The sequence below is a fragment of the Dermacentor albipictus genome, chromosome 8 (genome assembly GCF_038994185.2).
Source record: "Dermacentor albipictus isolate Rhodes 1998 colony chromosome 8, USDA_Dalb.pri_finalv2, whole genome shotgun sequence".
In the NCBI taxonomy this organism is placed as follows: Eukaryota; Metazoa; Arthropoda; class Arachnida; order Ixodida; family Ixodidae; genus Dermacentor; species Dermacentor albipictus.
The window spans coordinates 12,558,141-12,584,903 of NC_091828.1; the positions used below are offsets into that span (position 1 = coordinate 12,558,141).

At 48.2% G+C, this 26,763-nt stretch overlaps 1 protein-coding gene across 9 annotated transcripts in view; it reads left to right on the forward strand.

The window, feature by feature from the left end:
* Positions 1-26,763, forward strand: part of LOC139048619 (microtubule-associated serine/threonine-protein kinase 2-like) — a 705,675-nt gene that overhangs the window by 71,731 nt on the left and 607,181 nt on the right. For 8 of the 9 annotated variants that reach the window (XM_070523057.1, XM_070523062.1, XM_070523063.1 and 5 more), the window contains exon 2: positions 192-247. The exons of the other annotated variant lie outside the window; for it this stretch is intronic. In XM_070523057.1, coding sequence (XP_070379158.1) covers positions 192-247 — 56 coding nt within the window. The remainder of the gene's footprint in view (positions 1-191; positions 248-26,763) is intronic. 9 annotated transcript variants of the gene reach the window in all.

Consider the following 26,763-nt stretch of genomic DNA (forward strand, 5'->3'; position numbering starts at 1 on the left):
CGCTCCTGGGACGGAAGGAGTCTGTTTTATTGTATTCTATTGTTTTATTGTATTTTATTGTAACTTTCGAAGGTCTGCCAAGCAGAAGTCAGTTATGCAGCACCTATAACAAATGACTGTTCTGAGTGCAGCCACAGCTGACCATTGTCGCAGTGGTTACCACCATAACGGTTCTGAACTTCTTTCTACAGCTGCAGGAAAGAAAGCAAAGAAGTCTGCCGTGACTCTGAGCACACTTTTCCCGAGGGTAAGTGAGCGTACTGTTTACAGGATGTTGAACCTTATTTGATGTACTGGCTACAAGTAAGCTATAGGAATCTTGTGCAGAGCGCTTTCTAGCACATCGTTTCTATTCGAAATTCCTGTGTCGTTTCTTTTAAATGCCACAAGGACATTGTGTAACTGCAATAAACGAAAAATATACCGTTAGGTGACGATTATGTGAAATGGTTAAGTAAACGCTGTGCACCTCCTGTAACGCGTTTTGCAATGCGGATATTAGATGCTTGCCCCCCAGCAACTGATTTGAACTATGGGCTCCGTCCACGCAACCCACAAAATCCACGCGGCTTGCCGATTGCGCTGACCATTTTGCAACACACCTCCTGCAGCATCGATGCTGTTTACACTTGCTATTTATTTATTCATTTATTTACTGTACCGTCAAGGCCGAATGTGTTACGGAGGGGAGTGGAACAAAATGCAGAATATGGACAGAAGACAGGTTAAAATTAAAAAAAAGAAACAGAAAGTGCCGATTAACATATTTTAGATGGGAAAGGCCCATCTCTTTCTGCATGAAGGAGACAATAAATTACTTGCTAATCCCGGGACAAAAGGCATCGAAAGATTCGCTTAAGTTGCAGAATTCCGCTAGTGAACACGTACGTTTATTCCACTTAGTATATGCGACAGTGTTTGTCACTTCATTGTGTGACTGCGCAGCGAAGAGAGCCGAAAACGAGTGCACCTATAGTGGAGGCACAGGCGAAGCTCGCATAAAAAGCTTCACTTTAAACAAACGCTGCCGTTTCAACCGAAGCCCTAGTCATTGCGCTACGTTGGGCTTATTAGTGGTTCAGTAATATAGTGTAGTGCTAGGAAGACAAGACAAACAGGCGTAGGCGCACGCAACTCTGACTTTCTACAATGTTAGCGGTGGCAATTATAGCGGCGCTTGAAAACAGTGTAGGCGCCCCCGACATTGTCCAGCTGTCTCACTTGAGAGCGGCTTAGATTACCCCTAGAGAGGCGCGGTTGCTGGCAGAACGACGAGGCGAAGTCGCTCTCACTCTCCTCTTAATGGGCGGTACAGCGGAACCAGGCCAATGTTCTCCGCTGCTGGCACGAACCACGGCCGCGCTTGAGCGCAGAAACTGTTGCAGTTCAGCCGTGCATGAGCATTGTAGGCAGAAAAACTAGTGCTCCTGCTGAGGAGCTGCTTTTAGACCACCCCTATTAGGCGCCCGTTCCAGCGTTGAGCGTAGGCGTGCCTCGGCGTCCTGCCCCGTCGTAAGCGAGCTTATGAGCACAGCGAAAGGTGAAAGCGAACGCGGTCCGCACCGGAAATGAAAGAAGAGAGCATGCGGCAGCGAGTAGTAGACGAGGCTACAGGGAAAGCATGAGGCGATAATTAGAGGAGCAGTGCATGCCGAAATTTTGACGAGGTAAGCAGAGTACCAAACGAGGCTACGAGATGGCGCAATAGCATTTGTAATCTCAGTGTATGAGAAGACGAGAATTGTTTAGTACTTTCTGGAAGCCACGCAGGCGCCAGCGATTGCACTGGAGACTTCGACGATTCATGAGTAAAAGCTGACGCACTTCACCTGCAGATCACAATGAATGGTTTGCAAAATACTGTTGCGCATGCGCCACCACGGCTGTCACGAGCGCCATGGTTAGGTGCGATAAGCAGACGAACATCCAAAGCAGCCTAGCCTGCCTTGAGACGCCGGTTCGTGATAGTTTCGATCGCGGCATTTTCGTGAAAAGGCCAGCTGGTTGTGTTGCGTATTGTGCACAAATTGCTTCACTAGGAAACAGAGCACGAGTTTATTTTGGTTTCCGTCCGAGGAGTGCTATTCGGCGAGGAAAGCAGCGTAGATAAGCGACAGCAGCACACAACTTGCTCGCTCCTCGCTGAACCGGTTTTCATCGCGCTAGTTGCGGCTACTGAATTGTCATATGCCAGCGCCGCAAGGTTATCTCGGCCTGCAAGCTTGGGGACACCCTTGCTCGCGGCAGCACTTTGCCGGAATCTGGAAAACTCAGGATGGACGAGGACGCACAGCGCTTGTGAAGGAGCAGCGGTGTCATTCAGTTGTCGCTGACATGTAATTATGATAAATATTATAATGTGATGGTGAAAGCGCACCTCATAGGAAAAAAAGCGCCAAGTACTACGCCACTGAAGTGATCGAAACACCATCCGAGGGCAGTTGGTGGCGCCGACGGGCAGCGCGGAGCGACCACCGTGCGACGGAGTTCACCTGGTTTGCTTTTTCCTGCCGACGACGTACATATATCTAAATGTATTTTTCTTTTAGCCTCGTAATATTAATGCATGCGTTAAAGAGTTCGCAAAAAAAAAAACTGGGCATTCAATTGCTAGCAGAAGCTTTTTCGTAACCGGCAACACCCACGGCCAGACAGCAAGGCCCACCGTCTTCATCGGTGGCAGTTAGTGCACACAGTCCAGAGAACAACACGCCGCTTGAAACTTTCCCGTATTTGTCGTACGCAAAACGCCCCATCGTAATAAGACGAACAACTCCGTGAAACTTTGCTGTGTTGCAAATGCGCCATATTAGTGCGGTAAACTCGCCTAAGCGGAGCATCACGCTCGGCGCCCCGACTTTGTCTACGACGCCGATCGCTCGAGTCCGCAGGCCTAGCTCCCCGTTGTCGAAGCAGCAGCTGACGGAGCTTACAATGAACACGCCGCGAGTAATAACGCGTTTATTTTCATGAGCATTTTAGTGTCTTGACAATTCCGTCGCGGTTAAATGAACATTGAGTTGGTTCTCTCTGTACTCTGTCTGCAGCAAAGACCAAATTGCACGGTGGTCGCGGCGCACGGCCAGTCTGCGAAACCAAGTGTGGACACTCGGCAACACATGTTCACTGTATTTCCATGACGTGCACTCCGCTTTTTGTTGAAGGAGTGCTTGTCACTCGCATCAGTCCCGTGCTGGCATCAGCAGCCTCTGACTAAATAATAATTTTAGCAGGCCGACAACGAACGGCATTTGTACTTCCGCAAGAACACTTGTATTTTGTGAACATCATCGGAACGTTGGCCTTTTTTTATGTTTAGGATGTGCGTAGATATTTGAGCTTTAGTGCTCTGTCCCTCGCCTGTTCTTCTTCAGCTTTGCATAAAACATTTGCATGCAATGGTGCTACATATTAAGGTTGCGCCGAATTGTTTTTCATATGTTAATGAAACTTCAGGTGCAACGCCAGGAAACTTATAAGCCGAACGTGTATAATCTGTATAATCACAGCTGTGGAGCTCATTGAAACGACTGGCTCCATTAGCAAATGGTTGTATCCACCTGTCGCAGGGGACTTTAATGGCCCGCTTCATGTCTGGCGTTATAAATATGATAGCAATAAACATGAATACATGTGTCTCTCTGCCTTCTTTTTTTTGCCTTCTTGAATTAGGTTTTTCTCCTCGTGAACGCACTCTAAAACAATGTTTCCAAAGGATGAAACATAGTGTACAAATTTTGTGCACAGCTAAGATTGATTGGAGTTTGTGCCGGGCACTCCATATGGTGCGCTCATGCAGATTTAGAGAGCCGCATTAAACTTGCTCACCGCAAACGAGAGTACGCAGCTTTGGTGATGCTAGATGTATCAAAAGCATACGACTCTGTAGAACACGGTATTCTATTCGATAAACTCACGGGCCTCAGGCTGTCAGCGCAAGCAAGGACAGTGCACTCAGATATCGCCATCGGACTCTGTCATCAAAGCCATGCTGCGACAAATAATCGCCGCCCTGCAGCTGCTACTGTCCGGTTTAAATACGCCAGTCACCGCTACCTTCAGAGCTCGTTTACGGTCGCTGCCTCTGGTCCCCTCTTCACACTGTTCGAGAAGCCTGGGAAGGCCGGGCGAACGACCGTTCGGTTGTGGCATACGTGCAAGAGCTGTTAGACCGGCTGCGCACATCTCAAGAATTACCAGGACAGAAAATACGCAAGGCCCAAAGCAATACTAAGCATTACTATGCCAAGATGGCTCAAATGCGACGAAAAAACAGTCCGCAAATTTATTCACGAGACTCAGTAGCCGGTCTTTCTGACGGTCTGGCAGAGCGGCGTTAACGTGGTGGTTTTTAACTCGGTGCGTTCAACACAACAGTGGCATGCTCTAGCCATTTGAGCATGGGCTACCTAGTTACCCAAGATAGCGTCAAGGAGATCCATTGAATAATACCACATGCCCGGTGTTACATAGCCAAGGACCCAAGCTGATCCAATGGGTGGTTTTGAAACCGGTTCGTTCAGCACAACAGCGCCATGCTCTAGCCATTTTACCGTGGGATACCTAGTAACCGAAGTTAGTTATGGTATCCGGCTCCTTCCTTTCAAAAAGACAGCCAGTAATACACCATATGATTTGCTTATGTTATTGGGACTCTATTCATTATGGAGAAGCCGTATGACCGACAGACGTGCCGGGCCACCTCGCTCGGCAACGTTTAGCGTCATCTTCTTCCTTCAATGCCGAGCCTCCATGTGCCTGGCGAATAGTGGCTATAATAGAAAGCAGATATTGCCACATGCGATGAACCTGAATGGTACGCTTCGAGAAGTCGGAGGTCCATGACATGTACAAAAACGAACTGAGATATGGCGTCTTCAATTATTTTTGCCGCAGTGAACAGACACGGCTGCCGCGGCAGAGGAGAGGCAGAAGCAGAAAAACGAAACTCGCTTTATAACCACATACTATCGCACGCAGAGGGCTACAGCTTTGTCTTTTGTGCGCTAGATGGGGCCAACTATTTTGCAAACCGTTCATTTCCACGGTCAGCCACCCTGCTCGCCACTGTCGTTTCGCCTGAGTGTTACATGTGTTGTTGAGCACCAGTTCACCCAATAAAGAGCTAAATTTGTAATTAAACGACTGTAACTGTGCGTTCTTCACTGTAACTGCCACGTGGCAATACAATCATTATACGAAATAGTGTCAGCCAGTTCTGTCTCAACAATGAGCGACGCAACCTGTGGAAGTGCATCACCGGCCGCAGCACTGTGCGTACATACATGTCTGTCTCAAATTTTTAAAGCGAAGCTTTCTTTTCCTCTTCCTTCAACTTTCCCACTGCTACTGCTGCTGCTGTGGACTGCTTGGGCATAAGATTTTCTTGCGCTTAGTAATGCACTCCAGATTTTGAGTGAAGGATAGGACGTGGACATAAGTAGCGTTACGTACCTCCACGTCTAGTCCTCCAATTAAAATCGTCACTGTAACGCTAAGCGCAACATAATTATGAACATCCACCAGCTAGCCCCCTTTGCTTTACTAACTGCTTGAGCCCTTGTGCCTGCTGCTGTCGCGCACACGTCGTTGGGGCGTGATTACGGGCGTGTATATACAGGACAGGTGCAAGTCACAGAGGAAAGGCGACAGGAGAAACTCGCTTTCACCCCACCGCATCGAATGTGCACAATGCCCGCTGGACGGCCCTGGCCGTCGCTACTCGGCCGCTTAACAGCTGTAATTATCCGTGACTCCCCTCAGAAGCATTGCAGAAACTGCAGTGCTTCTCTTTCTACTAACGTGCGAGGCCAGAGGGGACGCAGGTAAAACTGTAGAGAGAAGGGGAGGGAAGACAAGGAGCAGTTCCCATACAAGAGAGGGGGGTAGGTGACGTGAGAAGGCAAGGAAGCCCAAGTAATACACGAGAGCAGTTGCAGGGAAACAGGTTAAGCTTAAGTTGAAGGCACGGTACAGTACGTTGCTGCTATTTCTGAAAAATAAACGCCATGCAGTTATGTCAAGCGGGAAACTTACGTAGGGCGTGTAGGATCAAAGAAACGTTGCTTAAAGCACACCGCAGGGTCCAGGAGACACTGCGGGAGCGGTTGACCATCAAATCAACACTTCTGTGCCCGCCGAACCCTCTCAGAGGTTACGAAATATAGCGCACACCTCCTCAAGCAAACACCTCTCGCTGTCTGTTCTCTGTGGTACGCAGAGAAACAGCAGTGGTGCACGCTAGGTAACGTTTAACATCAACTCACCAGTCTGGTGTTAGCCCTAATGTTTAAGAAATTAAGTTTTAGCCGTCAACATCCCTCCGAATTATCGTAAATCCAAGCACCCAGCACGGAAATTTTCGCTTACATCGATTCCCACAGTGCGTATGATTTGCATAATTCTTTTTACTTCAGTATAGCGACAAATCAAAACACGGATACAGCGGTGCTCGAATTTTGCATTAGCGAGTATCGCAATTGTCAGTCAATTTTTTTTTCTTTTTCAGATAATTGTGAGATAACTTATTTAATCTCAGATAAAGCAGAAGAGTAAAAAGAAGGACACCGACTATTGAAAGAATACTTGAAAAAGTTTCGGCTCCCCTGAAGAGAGCCTTGTTCACAATGAAATCAAGGACGTGCGATACAGTGTTTATATGGCTTTGAAACATGACGTAAGCAGTGCGTGTAGATGGGAGGGGGACGGTTCCGTCATTCCGGTTGAGGGTGCTGTCATTTGGATTAGGAGGGATTCCAAGTGGTGTCTTGAAGTCAAAGTTCTTTTTCTAATATCTTGGCTGTTACATAGTCACGACACACGTGCCGTGTCTTACTGTATACGACAGCACGCCGTTCGAAGGTTAGAACATGAATCTTTATTCCTTCCGTCTCGGAGCATATATATACGAAACAAAAAGGGGGAAAGGGGAAAGGGAAAACAAGGGAAGGATATCAAACGGTAAACGCACGTGTCGTCAGCGCTTGCAAGGCAGTCTGATTGCGGCGGACGTCACTTTACAACACCTGTTCTCCCTTAATACTGAAGTCGCTGTACTGGTTTTCTTTGGCGTGTACAGCGCCGCAAGGCATGGGGTAATCTGACGGGTTCAGCGTTGCTCCCTGTGAGTTCCGGCTGAACTTCATGCTCAGGTTCTGGTATGCCCCCTTGTTCGGCTGGCGTTCTCGGCGACAGTGGGTAGTCGAGAGGAGTACCTGTTCTTGATTCTCGTTTTGCCGCTTCTTGGTCTCTACCAAGCGCTGGCGTCGCATCTTTCCGGTTCCGCACCTGATCAACATGTCGTCCTACTGATCAGGCTGGTGTTCGAATGCTCACCATCCGAGAGCCTGTTGTAGAATCTACAATTCCTGGAGTCCATTTCTCACCCGTTCCGAAGTTGCGGGCGTACACGGTAGCTTCAGGCAATGGCAGTGGCCACCGGTCTGCTTCGTTGGCTGGCCCTGCGTGTACAGGAGGGAAACATGTATCTGAACGATCCCAATCAATCCTGTGGCCCAAGTCATCTGCATGTTCTGCCAAGAAGTTTGATGCGACTTTTTACTTTTTCACATCATTGACACGCTGCTTCAACTGCAGTTCAAAATTGCCTGTCTCGCCGATATATACGCAATGGCTTGAGCGTCGAGGAAGACTCGCCTGTTTCAACTCGCCGCCCAGAGTCTTCCTACAGTACGCAGACCATTTTTTTGTCGCATTTGAAAATTATTGAAGTGTCTATCCAATTCCCAGTCGAGGAAGATAAAGATGGCGAGCTTCCTTTTCTGCACATCCTCGTGAAACGTGATCGGCACAGTCTGGAATTTTCCGGGTACAAAGGGCACACACACATCAAAATCTGCATTTTAATTCAGTGGGCCCGATAAGCCAAACGAGATTGGTAGTAAACTATCTTGTCGGCAGAACCGAGCGTGTCTGCACAGCGCCACAAAGCCGGGCTGCTGAGCTAGAAGAAGTGCGCGAAAATCTTTCTGCATGTGACTACCCAAGGTCGTTTTTAAACTCGGTGGAGCGCCATCTCTCTCAGCCCCTAAAGCCCCACTCTGTGCTCCCATGAAAAGGCGCTCCCAGGCCGTACGTGCCCGGTGTAAGCGTGAGCTTAGCCCGCGTTTAACGTGGCTATTAAGTCCAGGTAGCTCACGTGCCATCGCAAAAATTACGCATTCGGCTGGCAAACGTGAAACACAAACTTCCGATGACAAAGTTTCCTGGCACCGTCTACGGGATTCCAGGCGAAAACTGCGACTGCGTATATATCTGCGAGACAGGCAATTCCGAATAGTGGTTGAAGCAGCATGTCAACGATGTGAAAACGAAGAAAGTCAAATCAAACGCCTTGGCAGAAGATGCAGGTGACTTGGGCCAAAGGATTGATTGGGATAACGGCAAGATATTAGAAAAAGACAGAAATTTGGCTTCAAGACACCACCTGGAATCCTTCTTAATTCAAATGACAGATTGTACCCTCCACCGGAATGTAGAAACCGTCTTCCGCCCCACCTACACGCGCTGCTTATGTCATGTTTTAAAGCCATATAAACATTCTATCGCACGTCCTTGATTTCATTGCGAGAAAGGCTCCCGTCAGGGGAGCCGAAACTTCTTTCTTGTATTCTTTCAGTGGTCGGTGTCCTATTTACCCTTCTTCATGATGCCTCCCGACCAGACGGGCTTCCGTCAAAACCTCGACTTCATTAACCGTTGCCGGGCGTACGGCCAACTAGTCATCACAGAGATTCACCAGTACAAGCACAGCTTTCGCATTAAAAAAATCATCTTAACTTCAACCTGACCGGCAACTCCCGAGGACTTATTCCACGCCCGCTACGCCTCAGCAGGCCTGTACGCTGAAGTTTTGATTTCAGCGTGGTTGCCAAAGCGGAAAAACGTTTTTTACAAGCCAGGATCTTTGAATGCAGACAGTCCGTGAGGATCCTAGAAAATGAAGCCTTCTTCCCGCACCATCGCCTTTATCACAGGGTCCAAGACCAGTTCGCAAGCATTCAACTACACGCATATTTCAAGACCAGGCTACAATCCCGTCGTATGCCGGAGACTCATATAGGAAAACTTGCTAGACTGTCGCCACCCGTTGATGCTTTGCACAGAAACGTTGCCGCGTCCGCCGTGCACAACCTCTCGTCGCACAAGCCTAACTCGCCAGAACTCGCTGTCCTGAGCCTGGCTTTAAACTTTAACCTTGGACCACAGAAGGATGCAAAAAGATTGGTCTTTGCTGTTGAAGATGCTATTAGCCAAATTGAACCTTGAAAGCGGGAGGAGGCACGAACCCGCACTATAGGCATTCTCTCGTGTCTTCGCGCACACCCCTACGTCTCCCCGCTTTCAACGGAAGAAGGCTATCGAAAACCTTCGCTCAAACCAAAACCTCGTCATCCCCCCGGCTGACAAGGGTAACGCCACGGTTCTACTCAACAGGACTCACTACCGTGACAAGATGTTGTCACTGCTTCCGGACGAGGTGACTTACAGTTGTCTGAAGAAGGATCCTACGCTCCCGGTATAGAGGGAGCTCCAGAAGCTTCTTACGAATGTGTTTCGTTTTACAGACCTAGGCCTAAAGGGTTGTATTTTACCTTCTGTGCACTAACGATTTGGCACCGGCGCTCTACGGTTTGCCAGAAATACATAAAGCTAACGTCCCGATGCGACCAATTGTTGACTTTTCTCGCTTTCCGCACCATAAACTGTCCAAATACCTTCGTAAGGTTACTTCCCCTTTTGCTGGTAGAGGCGTCACTCACGTTCGCCATTCTGAAGACTTCATAAGCAAAATTCGTCCGTTTACTCCCGACGATCAGGAAGCACTTGTCTCGTTGTACGTCGTGTCGCTTTTTCCAAGCGTTCCCATTGGACTCGCCGCGGAAACATGCACCGCCACTCTGGACGATGACCCTACCCTACCAGAAAGGACACCCATCGATGTTCCTGACTTGAAGAGGCTCCTTCTGTTCTGCCTGGAGAACACATACTCCAATTTTGAAGGCACCTTCTACAGGCAAGTGCACGGGACACCAGTGGGTGCATCTATTTCCGTAACCGCTGCAAATTTAACAATGGAATGGCATGAGCGTCGAGCATCAACTCGCCGCCACGAGTCTTCCTACTTTACGCAGACGATGTGCAAAAAAGCTGAGGCGTGCAGACAAGACATAAAGTAGAAAAGTGGACAACACGACAGCACGACATGGACAACACGAACGCGGCGTTCGTGCTGTCCACTTCTCTACTCTTGTGTCCTGTCTGCACGCCTCACCTTTTTTGCATAATGAATCCTTACCAACTAGCTCAGATTTCTGTCGTTCTTAATAGACGGTGTTTTCTGCGAGAATTTTTTTTTCATTTTTGTCGCATTTGAACAGTATTGAAACGTATTGAAACATATTTTGCTTTGCTCAATGATTATTTACACAATTGCAGTAGAAAATTGTGGCGCTTGGCTCAGTTAGGAGCCAGGAACTTTAATTGAGTTAGTCCTAATTCTGTTTTACCTTAGGTATATGTTCTTAGTATAGTGTACCCGCCGTGGTTGCTCAGTGGCTATGGTGTTGGGCTGCTGAGCACGAGGTCGCGGGATCGAATCCCGGCCACGGCGGCCGCATTTCGATGGGGGCGAAATGCGAAAACACCCGTGTGCTTAGATTTAGGTGCACGTTAAAGAACCCCAGGTGGTCAAAATTTCCGGAGTCCTCCACTACGGCGTGCCTCATAATCAGAAAGTGGTTTTGGCACGTAAAACCCCAAATATTATTATTATTAGTATAGTGTCACGTGGTCGTGACGTCAAAGAACACAGTAGAAATACTGTGAAACACAAAACTAACTTTGATTGGGCGAACCTGTGCCCACAAAAGAGGCTACAGTTATAGCACAACGATAGCGGCGAACACGGTCGGCGATCGTCGAAAATCTGATCAGCGGGTGAAGCGCGTCGGCTTTTATACAGCAGTCATCGAATGTTCCAGATTAATCGTTGGGAACCGCATGCCTTCTACAAAGTTCTACACCATTCGTGTCAAGCGATGAAATCAGATAACACAAGGTTCGGCGACAACAGACAGCGGATAGAAGCATCGATAACTTTCCAGAAACTTTTACATGTAGGCGCGTCCTGCGCTGCACGATAACATTTGTTAGGCGGCCAAATGTGCTCGCCCGATAAAGATAAGTATACGTGTCATTACCCCCCCCCCCTCTTAAAAAAAGCATCGACCCGATGCTGCAAACAAACGAAAGTAATAAATAAGCGCTCGTAGCAAAGAAAACAACAAAATAAGGGAAGTTCGTTAGCGTACGTAAAACGGTTTAAGACGCACCACGTGGACCACTTCAGGTCGTGCGCGGCGCCGCTGTGAATGCGAAATGCCGTCTGGCACGACCTCATAGTCCAGTGCGCCAATACGTCTGATGACCTTGTAGGGTCCGAAATAGCGTCGCAGTAGTTTCTCACTCAGTCCTCGTCGGCGTATCGGGGTCCATACCCAAACACGGTCGCCGGGCTGGTACTCGACGAAGCGTCGTCGGAGGTTGTAGTGTCGGCTGCCGGTACGCTGCTGGTTTTTGATCCGTAGGCGGGCGAGTTGTCGGGCTTCTTCGGCGCGCTGGAGGTAGGTAGCGACGTCAAGATTCTCTTCGTCAGTGACGTGCGGCAACATGGCGTCGAGCGTCGTTGTCGGGTTCCTGCCGTAAACCAACTTGAACGGCGTGATCTCTGTTGTTTCTTGTACCGCCGTGTTGTAAGCGAATGTTACGTACGGCAGGACGGCATCCCACGTCTTGTGTTCGACGTCGACGTACATCGCTAGCATGTCAGCGAGGGTCTTATTCAGCCGCTCCGTCAGACCATTCGTCTGCGGGTGGTACAGGAGGCCGTTGTCCTCCTGTGCCTTGTCTGACTATAGTTCAGAATGGCTTGAGTGAGCTCCGCTGTAAAGGCCGTTCCTCTGTCGGTGATGATGACTTCTGGGGCGCCATGTCGCAGCAGGATGTTTTCGACAAAAAATTTCGCCACTTCGGCTGCGCTACCTTTCGGCAGTGCTTTAGTTTCAGCGAAGGGGGTGAGGTAGTCCGTCGCCACGACGATCTACTTATTTCCGGTTGTTGACGTCGGAAAGGGTCCCAGCAAGTCCATCCCGATCTGCTGGAATGGTCGGCAAGGAGGCTCGATTGGCTGTAGTAATCCGGCTGGCCTTGTCGGCGGTGTCTTGCGTAGCTGACAGTCTCGGCATGTTCTGACGTAACGGGCGACGTCGGCGGTCAGGTGCGGCCAATAATACTTTTCTTGTATCCTCGATAGTGTCCGGGAAAATCCTAGGTGTCCTAGGTATCCTAGGCGTCGAAAATCTGATCAGCGGGTCAAGCGCGTCGGCTTTTATACAGCAGTCATCGAATGTTCCAGATTAATCGTTGGGAACCGCATGCCTTCTACAAAGTTCTACACCATTCGTGTCAAGCGATGAAATCAGATAACACAAGGTTCGTCGACAACAAACAGCGGATAGAAGCATCGATAACTTTCCAGAGGCTTCTTATACATGTAGGCGCGTCCTGCGCTGCACGATAACTTTTGTTAGGCGGCCAGATGTGGTCGGCCGATAAAGATAAGTATACGTGTCAATAGTGAAGAGGAATGCTCGCCACTGCAGCCACATCGCCAGTTCTAAGGGGAGGCACGACCTCAAGATTACCAGCCCAGCTCTTGCTGAAATGGTGCCAACGCTTCCAGCTGGTCTCGGGTCATGTCCTTTGGTCGGTTTATATTTTGGAGGCGGTTGCTGTGGTTTTCGACCATCCTGGAATTGTGCAGTCAGGCTCTGCCCTCCGTCCCGCCCGATGACGCCAGTCAGACCTCCCCACCGGCTTCGCGAGCCAATGCCTAGCGTCACCGAGATCCTGACTTCTTCAGCGGCGCCTAAGATAAAGAAGTTGGAGTTTGGCGGAAATCGCACGAAAGAGGAAGCAACACGAACCAATGGGAGGATCCACAGAAGCTGAACAACGCGATACTTCGTTTAATGGGCGTCGCCAAGCTCTGGTTTAAAACCGCGAAACCATTCTCCCGACATGGGTTAGCTTCAAAACCAGTATCGCAGAAGTTTTTGGCCGCCCTGCTGTGCGCAAGGTTCGCATTGGACAACGTCCACGAAAGCGACCCCAGTAAGCTCGTGAATCGTTCACCAGCTACACAGACGAAGGATGTCGTCGACCACTCCCCCATGAAAATTAACCGTGAGTTTCTGTAGAGGAAGTTATGTGTTCCTAATGTGACATCAGACATTCATAAGAAATTCATCGTCTAATGTTTTTTGGCATCACAAGTACATCAGAGACTCAAATGACAATGCACCTTATGGTTTCTGATGACAGGACTATACAGCTTTTTTGTGGTATTGATAATGTCAAAGTACATCATATATGAATGTGTACGATGCCAAGTCGTGAAAAATTCTTTGTAATGCGATAGCATTAATGGCTCATGAGGCGGAAAATCCGGTATTGTCGGCGTGAGCACTCGATATACAAAGAGCTTACAAACTCTCAACCTTTCATGGGAGTCGAACCCACTACCTTTGGTGTTGATTAAGGCACCGTTAGTGAAGAGCGTTATTTAAGATATGGTTAATTAATGCACTCGAACCCATGTACGAACCTTAGTGGAAGTTGAAGCCTGGTAATTAATATATTAAGGCGAGGGTAATTATTATGTGGGTAATTAAGATACTCGAACCCATGACATTTGGTGTTAATGAATGCGATGGTAATTAAGGCACAATTAAGATATAGTTATTTGAGGTACTCGTACCCACGACTTTTGTTAATGTAGACGCTGCTAATTAATGCATAGGTAATTAAGATATAGGAAATAAGTCACTCGCACCCAGTACCTTAGGTGGGATTGGAACCCACGACCCTTGTTGTTAATGAAGGCGATGTTGATTAAGGTACTGTTAATTAATATACAGTCACTTAAGGCACTCAAACTCACGGCCTTTGTTGTTAAAGGTTATGCTAATTAAGGCATATTTAAATAATATATACTTAATGAACACACTTGAATCCATGATTTTGTGTGGGGGTCATGCCCACGAACTTTGTCGTTACTGTAGGCGATGCTAATTAATGTACAGTTAATTAAGATATAGTTAAGGAAAACACTCGGACGCATGGCTGTTGGTGGGAGTCGAACCCATGACGATTGGTGTTACTGAAGACGATGTTAATTAGGATATAGTTAATTAAGACACTCATACCCTTGGCCTTTGGTGGGAGTGGTTCAGATTCATCGTGGGGGGCAGTCTAAGAGAAAAAAAATTAAGGAAACGATATACCACAGCGTCAGCGCCGAGTACTCTGGAAACGATTCCGATTTATCTGGGCTAGGCACAAAACAGCGACGTCATTTTCTTTTCTTTTTAAAAGCACTGTAAGTTCGTGTTACCCCGTTATCACATTTGGTAAACAGTGCAAACGTATAGCGTATTCCTTGTTGTGCGCAGTTTGATTTCTCGGATGTGTTACTTGTCTTTAAGTGGCAAACCGACAATTGTGCCGATTGACATGATCACGACATGGAAAACTGCATAAGTGGCAGCGTCTAATTGCTGGAACGCAGTGTAGTACTTGGTTGCAAGCACATCGTACGACAGCGCACATTTCTGGCATATACCACATAGGACAAATGCACGCTACCGAGACATATGGGCTTTTTGAGGAATCTTCGAGGGTAGCACGATCAACACAGAAGTTACGAGCGACAGGAATGCCTTCGACAGGAGTAACCCGCGCACAATAAACACACTAACGCGAAAGCAAGATACGGACGACAGGGGTGTAAGCTGCGCCACACGAGCAGATTTTATGCTTTCCGTGTGACACTGTTGCAACGGGCACTGAAACGTCGCACACTGCACATGTGGCCCTCGGAGATCGCGTCAACGATGTCCGACGCTATACAGCTGATGTTAACGAGAGCAGGAAGTTATTGAAAATGAAGTGACGGCGCAGGTAGCACGGGGAGGAGCGAAATGCTTAATTCATGAGTTTTAAGAGAGGTAATCGGAGTGCAAATCGTTCAAATAGCGCCACAGCAACGGCTTTCTATAGGGAACACGTTTTCAGATCTCGAAGGCCATGCTTCTGCTGGCTGCAGATAGCAGAAGCGATTCAAATTGAAAATGCATTATAGGATTTCTTTCTATGCCAAACTGTAATTTAGAATATGGACTTATCTGTGGTTCTGTTTGTTTTGCAACAGCTGTGCGCAATTAGGCAGCCGCACAAATCCTCAGATGACGCTGGCCGAGGCACTTGCTGGCCCCAAGCGACCTGTTGGTGCCTCCACCTATCCAATCCAATCCAATCCAATCAGCCTGTTGCTCTGTTTATGAGTCTGTCACGTGTGCGAGCTGCAACGATGTGCTTGTTTGATCGTGTGTTTTTGTTTGCTGTAACGAAATGTGACTTCGCGTTCGCGTGCGCAACTCGCCGTATGCGTGGCGCGCCAGCCAAGTGTGGACCGACCGTGTTCATGCCGTGGAGTGCGTTCCCTTTGTCTCAGATTGTCTTGGAAAGTTGGGTGGACGTCGCAAAGAAATAATGCGTATTGTTAGCGTACCACTGCTCGTCCACTATGCACCGGCATGTATGCTGGGAATAATATCGAAACACCGACAACTTGGAGGGCGCTTTTCGACCGCTCCGTGCCATTCAAAAGGTGAGTAACCATGCTTGCTAACTACACACGTGTTGTGCGTGCTTCTCGTGTGCGCATAGGGTGCCTTGCGAACGTAGGAAAGAGAACTCCAACGACAACAGTGAAACCTATGCTGATGCTTGCTGGTTGTCAGAGTTTAATTGCGCGAATTTATTGCCATAATGCGGAATTGAAAATCTTGATAAGTGTTTTCTTTTGATGAGAAAGATTACGGTCGGAAATAACCGTGGTTATCATGCGCGCGTGTGCATGAGCTCCCGCTTTTCTGCTGAAGTCGCATGATAACGACTCGTCTGTCTCTTAACCAATTCTTACTGCAATGATATTTCCTCGCTTATTCGACGTTGTAGATAATCTCTGCTTGCAAAGTTTTCGCTTTACGAGCAGTATTAGGGAAAAAATATGTAAGCAATCACAGCGTGCTACTGGTACAGGTTTGTTTTGAAGGGGTGTTGCCATAACACTGATGTAACTAAACATTACAAGGGATAGTTACTTAAAGTCATGAAAGAAACTCTAGAATTCTTATGTAAACAAACATTGATATAATGCGCGGCTGCTGCTGCGTGTGAAATTTAGCTTTGTTGAAGGGGTCCCTGCTATCATGACATTCATCAGTGACTTCGACTTTGTGCTCTTTTGCCACCCTGCCCCAGTGCAGGCATTGTTGTCGTGACTGTCTTTACATGCTCTTTGCATGTGTTATGCTGTGATAGTCTTATTTTGCCACAGCTATAAGTTAATGCAGAATTATCTTTGTAGTGGTGAAGCCGGTACCCGCAACAGCGTCCACATAACCCGTGGCCATGGCTGCAGCAGCACGGCGTGTAATCTGGATGGACTTCTCAGGTATGCTTAAAGTGTACGTGTTCGCAAAAGTAGGATCTCGGTATCATTAGTGGATAAGTGTATCGACATATTACCTAATGCAGCTTGCTAAATTGGCTAAATATTTATGCCACTTTATTCCACTTGCTGCTTATTTGTGTTTGTGGACATTATGCACCCGTTATCTTATCCTGTTAAAACTAAACCTCGCATGTCCTGACGTTTAGTATTTTTCTCGCATCAATCGCTTGGCTGCAAGTCCATTTTATTTTTGCCTATTGCACAGTATTTTTTATTTTTATTTTGGTTTTATTTGTTTAGAACTGTTTCCTATGCAGTAGCATATATTTCCCTATTTTCTTTTCGGCTTATGATACATACATGTGCTGTTTTTGTCCATGGAAGAATTCGAAGTGTAGTGTGCCATATGTGTTACAGGTCTGAGCACGCAGTGTGCATACCATGGTCTAACATTGATATTTACAATTATGCCTGTCTTGTTCTCGGAATAACTGCCACTGGCAAATACACATGTGTTGAACTCGAATTTCTTGAAATGAAATAGGAAGGCCAGTATTCATTTTGCTGCAGTTACGTAAGTAGTGAAGTTTTTCTGGTAAGCTTGTTATTTTTATGCGAAGCATATTACGAGAGCTCAACCCAGCTCCTCAGGCGCGGCGGTGTCACCTTGAATACCACGTGACACCGTGACGTCACGACAGAGGAGAAGTGGCTTTGGCTCAACTCTTGCAAGATGGGCTGGGTGGGAATCGAACCAGGGTCTCCGGAGTGTGAGACGGAGACGCTACCACTGAGCCACGAGTACGATGCTTCAAAGCGGTACAAAAGCGCCTCTAGTGAATGCGCTGTTGCCTTAGAAACGACCTGTTTCTAAGGCTCAGGCGTGCGTCGCTTGCTCAGGCGCGCATTTCGTTGCCGCGCCGAACGCTGCGTTGCTCGACGCTCACCGCGTCCAATGCGGGGCGTCCAAGGCGAAGCAGAGTAACGCATGAGTTGTTTCTTCGTCTAGCCAAACCAAATATAGCCAAGCAACAGGAGTTCACCAGGCTAAACAGTGGTTCAACAACTAAAATAAAGGCTAGTATGCTTCGCATCCTGGGCTTAACCTTACCTAAGCCACAGCCATTTTTTTCTCTCTTTCTTCATATTCTTTTCTTTGCAAGCTGCCCCTATTCATGCTGGTAGGCATTGTAGCAGTTGTGAGCGTGTCTACTGCAGCAATGTCAAAGCTAGTTTGCACACACTACAGGATGCCAACAGATACCCATCACTGTTTTCGTGCATTTCTGAGAACCAGCCGTGTCCACGCGGTGAAACTTGTAGTGTCCAGTTGAATTTTCCAATCAGTTCATGTAACTCATCAGGACAAAATTTACGTAGCGAGGGAAGGGAGACCATACAACATGATCTTGGCTAACAACTGACTGTTTAAGTTGATGGAAGGATTAAGAAAAATAGCACTGGGTGTGCGCTTGTTTTGTGCACCAGTCTATTTGAGAGGGATGGCAGAAGTTGTAATACAAAGGCATAAAATCATGATAAACGGTGTTCGCATAAAGAGAAGTATATAGCACAGACTAATTTATGTCCCTTGTAATCTACAAAGGACGCCTCTCTTCATGCATTCATAATGGGGGCTGGGTCGCACTTATTGTTATTTATGTGGTGTGCCTGACTGATTTCTCTTGTCAATTTTCAGGCATGGGTGAAAACAGATAAACAATCCTAATCCGGCCTGAAGCCCCATTGCGGATATGTATCGCGAAGTCGGACGAGCATACTGGTCTTTGAGTGAAATATGGTGATCTCATAGGTACGTATTTAGGCACCAGCCAGTCCACGCTATGTACATTTGACCACATGTGACAGGAATACAGTACAGTGCCTCTGACACTTACTCGACCAATTTGGTGCTACTTTTAACCAAGCAAGCCTCACTTGCCTCCTTGCCCTTTTCAATTCAATTTTGAACTGTTGTGCATATGCTGCCTAATTTATTTTTGCTGGAAATATATTTGCATTGCAGTCCACAAATAAATTGACAAAGGTACCCGGGCATTGGAGGCTTGCTTAGTTAAAGATACCCAAGATTTGTCTCGTATCTGTCAGGGGTAGTGTAGGTTATTCTTTCAATCAAGTGCATATTTGGTCCAATGTACATCGGGCATGCTCACTAGCCGGTGCCTCAGCATGCGCCTAGGAGAGCACCATAATTCACTCAAAAGAGCAGTGACCGTCTCATTTGACCATGCATTCACACGACAAGCTGTGCACTGGATTTAGATTGTTTATCTGTTTTGTTCGCCTATGGCAACTGATTGATACAACAAAATCAGTGAGGAATACCACATCAAAAAATGGGACGTGTGTACGTCAACGCTCATTATGATTGCATGACAAAGAGTAATACTCTCTAATGACGTGGGATAGCAACCACCATGCTTATTTATTAAATTCTTTTTATGCGAGCTTGTTTATCATGTTTCTACGCATTTGTTTTTCAACTTGTGCCTTCCCTCTGGAAGGAGTGCTCGGGTGTAAACGAGAAAAAACCCCAGACATGGTGTGGTGTATTTCTTGAATGGGATATATGCCATCATACACGAGGCCAACATAGGCATGACATAGTAGGCTTGGAATATATGAGAACTGTGCCGGTAGCGGATGCAAATATTCTATAACGACTGGCGCTTGGATGTCTCGGGGATGCATTTGGTTGCCGGTACACAAACACTCCTATGCTCATTTCCATGCCAAGTAATTAGTAAGGTTTGCTAATTCACGCTAGCAATCCACAGACACTGCTGCTCTTTGTCAAGTGGAAACTGATAAAGCTGAAGTAGTTCACAACATGTACACACGCCACAGCTGATCACCGTTGCACATTTGTACAGCCAAGAGCAATTTCTGCTTACTGTAGTTACTGCTGATGTGGTATAGTGTCTCCCTCTGAGAGATCTTCTGTTAAGCATTCATTCATGTTCTGGCCTAGTCTATGCTAGATGGCGCACCCCCTTCGGTCATGTGTCGGGCATTGACCAATGAGGAGGTGACATCTGGCAACTGCAGTCTTCGTGCAATAAACGGCCGCTTGCCGGCCGAGTCCTTTGTCTGGTTTCATCGAGAGCGGTTTTCTCTGCGCCTCCCTCTCTCGCGTCGGTGTGCCAGGCGCTCGCCGCGCGCTCTCCTGATGCCGGGACCGCGCCACCTGCCGCTGCCGACACAACATCTTTTGGCGACCAGGATGGTATCCCCGCTGCAATTCCGAGTGAAGCCCCGGGGGATCAACGACCTTCGTGAGTGAAGCGTTTCGTTCCCGTGTCCGCACGGCAGGCAAATGCCACCGACGCAGTTGGCGTCGCGAGGCTCCAGAGTCTAAGCCTTCCTCGACCCCTTTGCTCTTGCCTGCTGTGCTTCTGCTTCGAGCTCCAGCTTATCTCCTGCACCCTACCTGGCATGGCTTCTTTTACGGTGAACCTGCCAGTTTTCTTTGAGTTGCCTGGCCCGCCGTCTATTCCATGGTACAGATGGATAAAATTTTCCAGGCCCACCTTGAAGTGCCTGGCTGTGGCGACTGGACGGACGCGCGGTGAGCGTCCGCGCTCGTCAGCGTTCTAGGATGAGAAGGACAACGCAAGTATTTCACAGACGAGGAGCAGGAAGCATCAAGGCAGTCGACTGAAGTAGCGTCAGCGTCACCCGATACGGTTCCGGCCGCGTCGGTGTTCCGGAAACTCTTGCAACATCTTGACCGGCTGTTCGGCGCGTCTACAAATGTATTGGCGGAGAGGCACGAATTTACAAGCAGAAGGCAGTTTGAGGGAGAAGGATTTATTGAATTCGTGACCGCACTGAAGGGAAAGGCAGTCCAGTACAATTACGGCACCACCTACTATGAGCGCGTCCGAGATTAGATAATACATGGAGTAGCGAACGCCAGCGTTCGCGAAAGTTATTAGCTTATGGCGAAAACCTTTCCCTGGACAAGGCTGAAGAAATTGGACGCTCATTAGAAGCTCTGCATCGAGCGAACCGCGTGTTCGGTTCTGAAAAAATACGAAGCATCGAGGCATCCCAACATGGCGCTCCGTCGACGGGCCAAGATGGCAGACTTCTTCCGGGAAGCCGCCGAGATGGCCGACTTCTTACGAGAAGCCGCCAAGATGTTCGACATTTCGCACGAGGCTTCTCCGGGAACCGTTGTGCATGCGATCGGTGTAGTAGCACGAAGCATGTCGCGTCTTACAATTGTCCAGCAAGAAATCGACACGTTGGGCCATTTCGCTTCGGTATGCCGAAAGACCCGAACAGCTGTGCAACACGTCTCTTCCGCAGAGACACTGTCTTCATGAAATTCCACAGGGTAGCCTTCCGCGTCTTTCTTGACCGTAGGCGTTTTTGAAACAAAAAAGATTTGGAAGTTCCGGTCGTAGTTAGCGGCGTCTCCATGCGACTGCTGGTGGACACAGGAGCATCTGTGTCATTGGTGACTGCCGAAGATTTTAGAAATCATTTGGTGGACAGCACACGTGTCAAAAACAACAGTGTATTTGAGAAATTTCTCCAAGCACCGCATCGACATTCAAGGCCTGTTTCAAGCCACTGTCCAGTTTTCCCAAAGGTCATGCTCCGTCACGTTCCACGTAACGACTGCAGGAACATCACTGCTGGGTCTAGACGCCACGCAACGCCTGGGTATGCAGATGAATGGTACGTCGTTGACATGTCGTCTGGCATCGCTTCTTTCAGTATACAGCCCCACAGGTGTACCTCTGGGTTTTGATTACCTGTTCAGTGGCAAGTTGGGTCTCGTCAAGAACTTTGTGCACCGCATTCATCGGCAGCAAGGTGTGAAAACAGTATCTTCAAAGTTGCGCAGACTACCCCTGGCTCTCCGTGACCAGGTCACAAATGAACTGCGACATCTCGAGGACTGCGACGTCATCGAGCACGTCGAAGCTTCTGAGTGGGTGTGTCCACTCGTGGTGGTGCGCAAGAAGGATGGAACCATGCGGCTCTGTGTAGACCTACGGGAACAGGACAGTTCTGTGCCTCAAATTAAAGAAAGGTCCTCGCAGAAACAGTAGCAAACTAAGCAGTATGTAGACAAATGCAGAGGTGCTCAGGCAACTCGAATCAAGGTCAAAAGATTTAACAGGAAAGGACTTTTCAAGTACAGTAAACCTTCGTATAGATAAGACCCAGATGGGACCGTCTATTTTTGTACTCAGTGATGGGAAGACGTGGAACGCGTCTAAGTTAACCCTAGTGGTAAATTATTCAAAAGATTGTACATTGTCTACAAGTGATGAAGATTTTTTGTACTCATATTCAAACTTGGATAGTCATTCCGATGACTCGTCTTCCGTTACATCGTGTTTTCATAGTAATAAGCATCAGCTAATTAGTTCGTGTGACTATCACTTCCGAGTCTACACAGTGAGCAGTCGTCTCTCATTCCGTGGGGCAATCGGTGGCTTCCCAGGACTTGTTGGGACGTCCAGAGGAGCTTCCTGGGCAACCCTCTTCAGCTTTGAGCGACACCCACATTCAGTTGTAGAACCAGGGGGAGGGAAACAATAGTGGGGCGACTGGGTTTTCAAAGTTGACCGATACGCGTCGCAACCCCCAAAGTTCTTCTGAGGTACGCACACGTCCTCATTGTAGCAAGAAAGGGCCTCAGTAGCTCGATGATTTGTTTCTTAAGTGTAGGCCGTATTGGCCATCTTTGAAATGCCACGGCTAGGGGCGTCGCTGTGACATTACCGAGACAGGTCACATGTTGCTTCGTTTATCAGAGGGGTAAAATGTGTTTTCTTCAGTGTGGTGCAGCGAGACCTGTGCCCTGTGTTTCTTGTCGAATTTTGTGTTGGTTTGTCTGCAGTGCAATGTGACATCTGTATATTTTTTGTGAAGTGCTAAACACACCGGAAGTTCCTCAATGACTGCCTGTGTTATGGTGCCCCAAGACTCGTGCGCATGTGTGTGAACTTGGGGGGACGGACTGAAATTAGTCTTGGACTTAAGTGCGTGTGCCTTGTGTGCGGGGTTAAGTGAATGGTTACTCTGTTTTCCGGGGAGGGGGGTGGTATAGTGTCTCCCTCTGAGAGATCTTCTGTTAACCATTCCTTCATGTTCTGGTCTAGTCTATGCTAGGTGGCGCACCCCCTTCGGTCATGTGCCGGGCATTGACCAATGAGGAGGTGACATCTGGCAAGTGAAGTCTTCGTGCAATAAATGGCTACTTGCCGGCCGAGTGCTTTGTCTAGTTTCATAGAGAGCGGTTGTCTCCGCACCTCCTTCTATCGCGTCGGTGCCAGGCGCTCGCCGCGCGCTCTCCGGACGCCGGCCGCCCGCCGCCTGCCGCTGCCGACACAACTGTCTAAGGCCACACAGTGGTTCCTCAACAACTTTGTGTGAACCGACGCCACATAATTTTTTTCCAGAACTAGCTATAACATCTCCAGATCATTCTCCAGCAAGTGATATAGCGTGTATTTATGTGGTTGATTGCCAAGTTTTGTTAATTTTCTGACCATTCTACCATGTAAAGTACACGTGCACTCACTCCAAGACGACGACACTCCACCTCAAGAACAGCCTCTCCTCAATGATAAGTAGCGAGATTAAATGAAAAGAAAATATCACATCCGTAACCAGACTGATACTGTGTTTTCCTTTCATTTAACCTCTTTCTGCATTTAAGGAAGCATAGATATGCTCAATAAATGTTCTTGTTAAATTTCTTTCGTCGAGTAATGTCTAACATGCAGCATATGTATGGGCCTATGTACATGTTGTCAAAAGTGCTGCATCTTTGCTGGACATACATACATGCATACAGGCTGCATATATCAAGCACCAAAGACAGTCACGCACAGGTGACATCTTTAAATAAGGTCTGACTGCATTGGGACACATGAGGAAATATTACCACACATGGTGGCCAATATTGTTATATATAGAAGTACTATAAGCACCAGCAGTCTAATGTATAAGCTCACTAGAGATTCATTAGGAAGACATGAGAAAGTCACAAGAAAACTACTTTGGAGCGCACATTAAGAAGACATTTTATGCTCACAAGAAAAACACTCATCAGAATTCAACAGAAAGACGGTGGCCACTATGTTTTAGAATGGCATTAGGAATAAACCAGAAAATTCTAAAGAAACTCATCAGAAAGTGTAATGGCTGTGATGTCGAAACTCGTCAGACTTTCTTGTGAAACTCATCTCATATTTTCCTAAGGGCTGCCGGCGTGTCAACCCAACTATGGGAGAGGCAGTCAAGGTGCGCCAAATCATCAAGGGAATTTCCGACGACGCCTTTGATATGCTGTTGTCAAAAAGCTCTGGTACTGTTTCTCAAGTCAATGAGCTTTGCGAGAGTTTTGAAGAGATCGGCCGAAAGAGACTTCTCACCCTTGTCCGACGAAACCCTCTCGAGCATGGCCATCGCTCCTGACATTGACTCACTGCTTTGCCAGGTAAAGGAGTACGTCCGTGCTGACATCGCTTGCCAGCTTCCGCTGCTGTGCACTGCCGGGCAACCAACCCCTCCTTTGCCTGGCAACCTTCGCCAGGGTATACAAGAGCAACTTTGCGCATCTCTGCCTTCTACTAGCGAGACTGCGATGGTGCTGACTCCTGTTGCTTATACCGAGGTGAACAGGACCACGCACCACTCAGCAATGCCGAAGCGTTAACACGGCCATCACCTCAGACCGTTGCGCCATTGCCATTAGACGCGCCACTGTATCCCGCTCCTCGATTCGTCCAACCGAGGTACCCACACAGCAGTGGACAATGGCGCACTCCGAACAGCCGGCTAATATGAATTGCGTGTGTGGTCTACCTGGCCAAGTTGCACGATTGTGCCGTCGCCGCACACCACCTTACCGCCGTAGCGTCAACCCTGACCCATATGCTTCACCGTGACCCTCGTGCTGTGCATCTCGTAAGCCCGCCCAGATGTCTTCATATTCCAACCATCGTCCTCTTGTTGACCGACGTTCGCCATCGCCTTGACGTCGCTCGCTTTCACCGACGGGTCGTCGTTCCTCTACACCAGAACAGGAAAACTAATCTGCGGCCGCAGGAACGGCGTCACAAAGGCCAAGGCATGTCCAAGACCAAGGCCTCCCCTATCTTCGGCTAATGTTGTTGACGTATATGTGCATGGCGTCGCGGGACCCACCCTCGTAGACTGCGCATACCCCATCACGCCTGCGGCTATATGCAGTGCAGGCGTTGTGATTAAGTGCCTCATCTGCGTTGTTGAACTTTTAGTGCTGTATTCTTGTTCCCAGGATCATATTTTGGGCTCGGACTTTTCGCTAAGGCCCCCATCAATTGTTCTGTGCTGAAGTGGAATTTGAAACGTTTTCCGACGCCCCACTTCTTGGCAATCGTGCAGCTGACGATAAAGTACTTGCCGAAGACTTTTCAATTCCACTGCACTCCTCTGCCCTGGCCACGGTGTCGTGCAACATTCTTGTTGATCCAAGCGCACTTTTTACGCCATCTGTCATTTTGTTCCTCGTAGATGTTCCCTGCTGCCTTTAGCTCTTCTGGAAGTTCGTGCTGGCGTCAGCAAAGTGCTCATTTCCAACCAATGGTCATGTGCCCTCAGTTCGCTTTGTGGGGAGTGCATTTGCTGTGCCTGGTGTGTCGACCGCGCTGTTATCATTGATTTGCCAAGTGGTTCCATCACTACTCATAGGTCAGCTAGATTTGCCTGTAACCCCGTTCAAGAGCCGACTTTGTCCGATGTTCTAAATAGCTCTATCGCCGATACGTTGACCGTTTTCCGATGCGCCCTGCTACTACGCCTTTTCGACAAGTTCTACTCTCGACTGCAGGCATGTTCTCTTGGGGGGCACGTCAACTGTTTGTCATCACATTGACACGGGTACCAGTGTCGCTACTACGAAAAGTATCATATCGCGTATCCGCAGCATAGCGCTGTGTTATCGACCACAAAGTACCTGACATGCTCAAGCGCGGCGCCATCCAGCCTTTGGATAGCCCCTGGTCACGTCTTCATTCCTTCTTGTTAAGAAGGCTGGATCGATTCGATTCTAAGCATTGCTGTCGTGTTAACGATAGGGCTATTGACGATGTTTACCTTCTATCAAGAACTGTCGATGGCCTTTACTGCCTCCAAGGCGCGGAGTTCTCTCCTATCGAATGGCGCATGGGCTCGTAGCACAAGACGACCAATCTAAAACGGCCTTTCAAACACCGGAAGGTTTATTTCAATTTCGTGTCACGCCTTTCGGACTTTGCAACGCCTCCTCAACATTTGAGCGTATGATGAGCAACCTTTTGCGTGGCGTCAAGTGAAAAACGTCTTTGCTACTTGCATGATGGTATTCTTTCGCCCGATCCACCACCCACCGCCCTACCTCGAAGAAGTGTTAGAATCCTTAATGGACGCTGGCCTTCAGCTCAACCTGAAGAAATGCCACTTTGGGGGAAGTCGGCTCGCCATCCTCGCTCACGTACTACGGCAATCTTCTTGACGCCGCCAAGCTCCATGCAGTTACTGATCATCCCAAACCTTCATCCCTGAAACAACTTCGCACCTTCCTTGGCTTCTGTTCTTACTTTCGCCTTTTCATTCGGAATTTTGCGTCCATCACTGCTCTCTTCAATCAGCTTCTGCGGAGCGACTCGAACAATTAGTCGTTCTCCGCTTGTGACAGTTATCCGCTTGCGACGTTGCGTCCTCTACTAACCTCGCCGCCGATACTGCGTCACTTCAACTCTAGATCTCCGACCGACGGACACACCGACACCAGTGGCCTTAGACTGGGCGCTGTGCTCACGCAGCGCAAATCTGGATTTGACGAGTATATCGTTGCATACGCAAGCCTGACCCTCACCAAAGCAGAGACGAATTACCCGTTACGGAGAATTAATGTTTGGCCATAATCTGGGCAACGCTGCCTCTATGGCTGCCCTTTCGACATAATTACAGACAACCATGCACTTTCTTGGCTGTCCACATCAAAGGAGCCCCCAGGCCGATTAGCTCGCAGGTCTTTGCGGTTGTTAGATTCTGGTGTGTGCGTTTATTTACAGGTCGCTCCACCACCACACCCATGCCGACGCGCTTCACGTTCACCCGTGTCAACAGAAATCGCTGCCTGTCGTTGA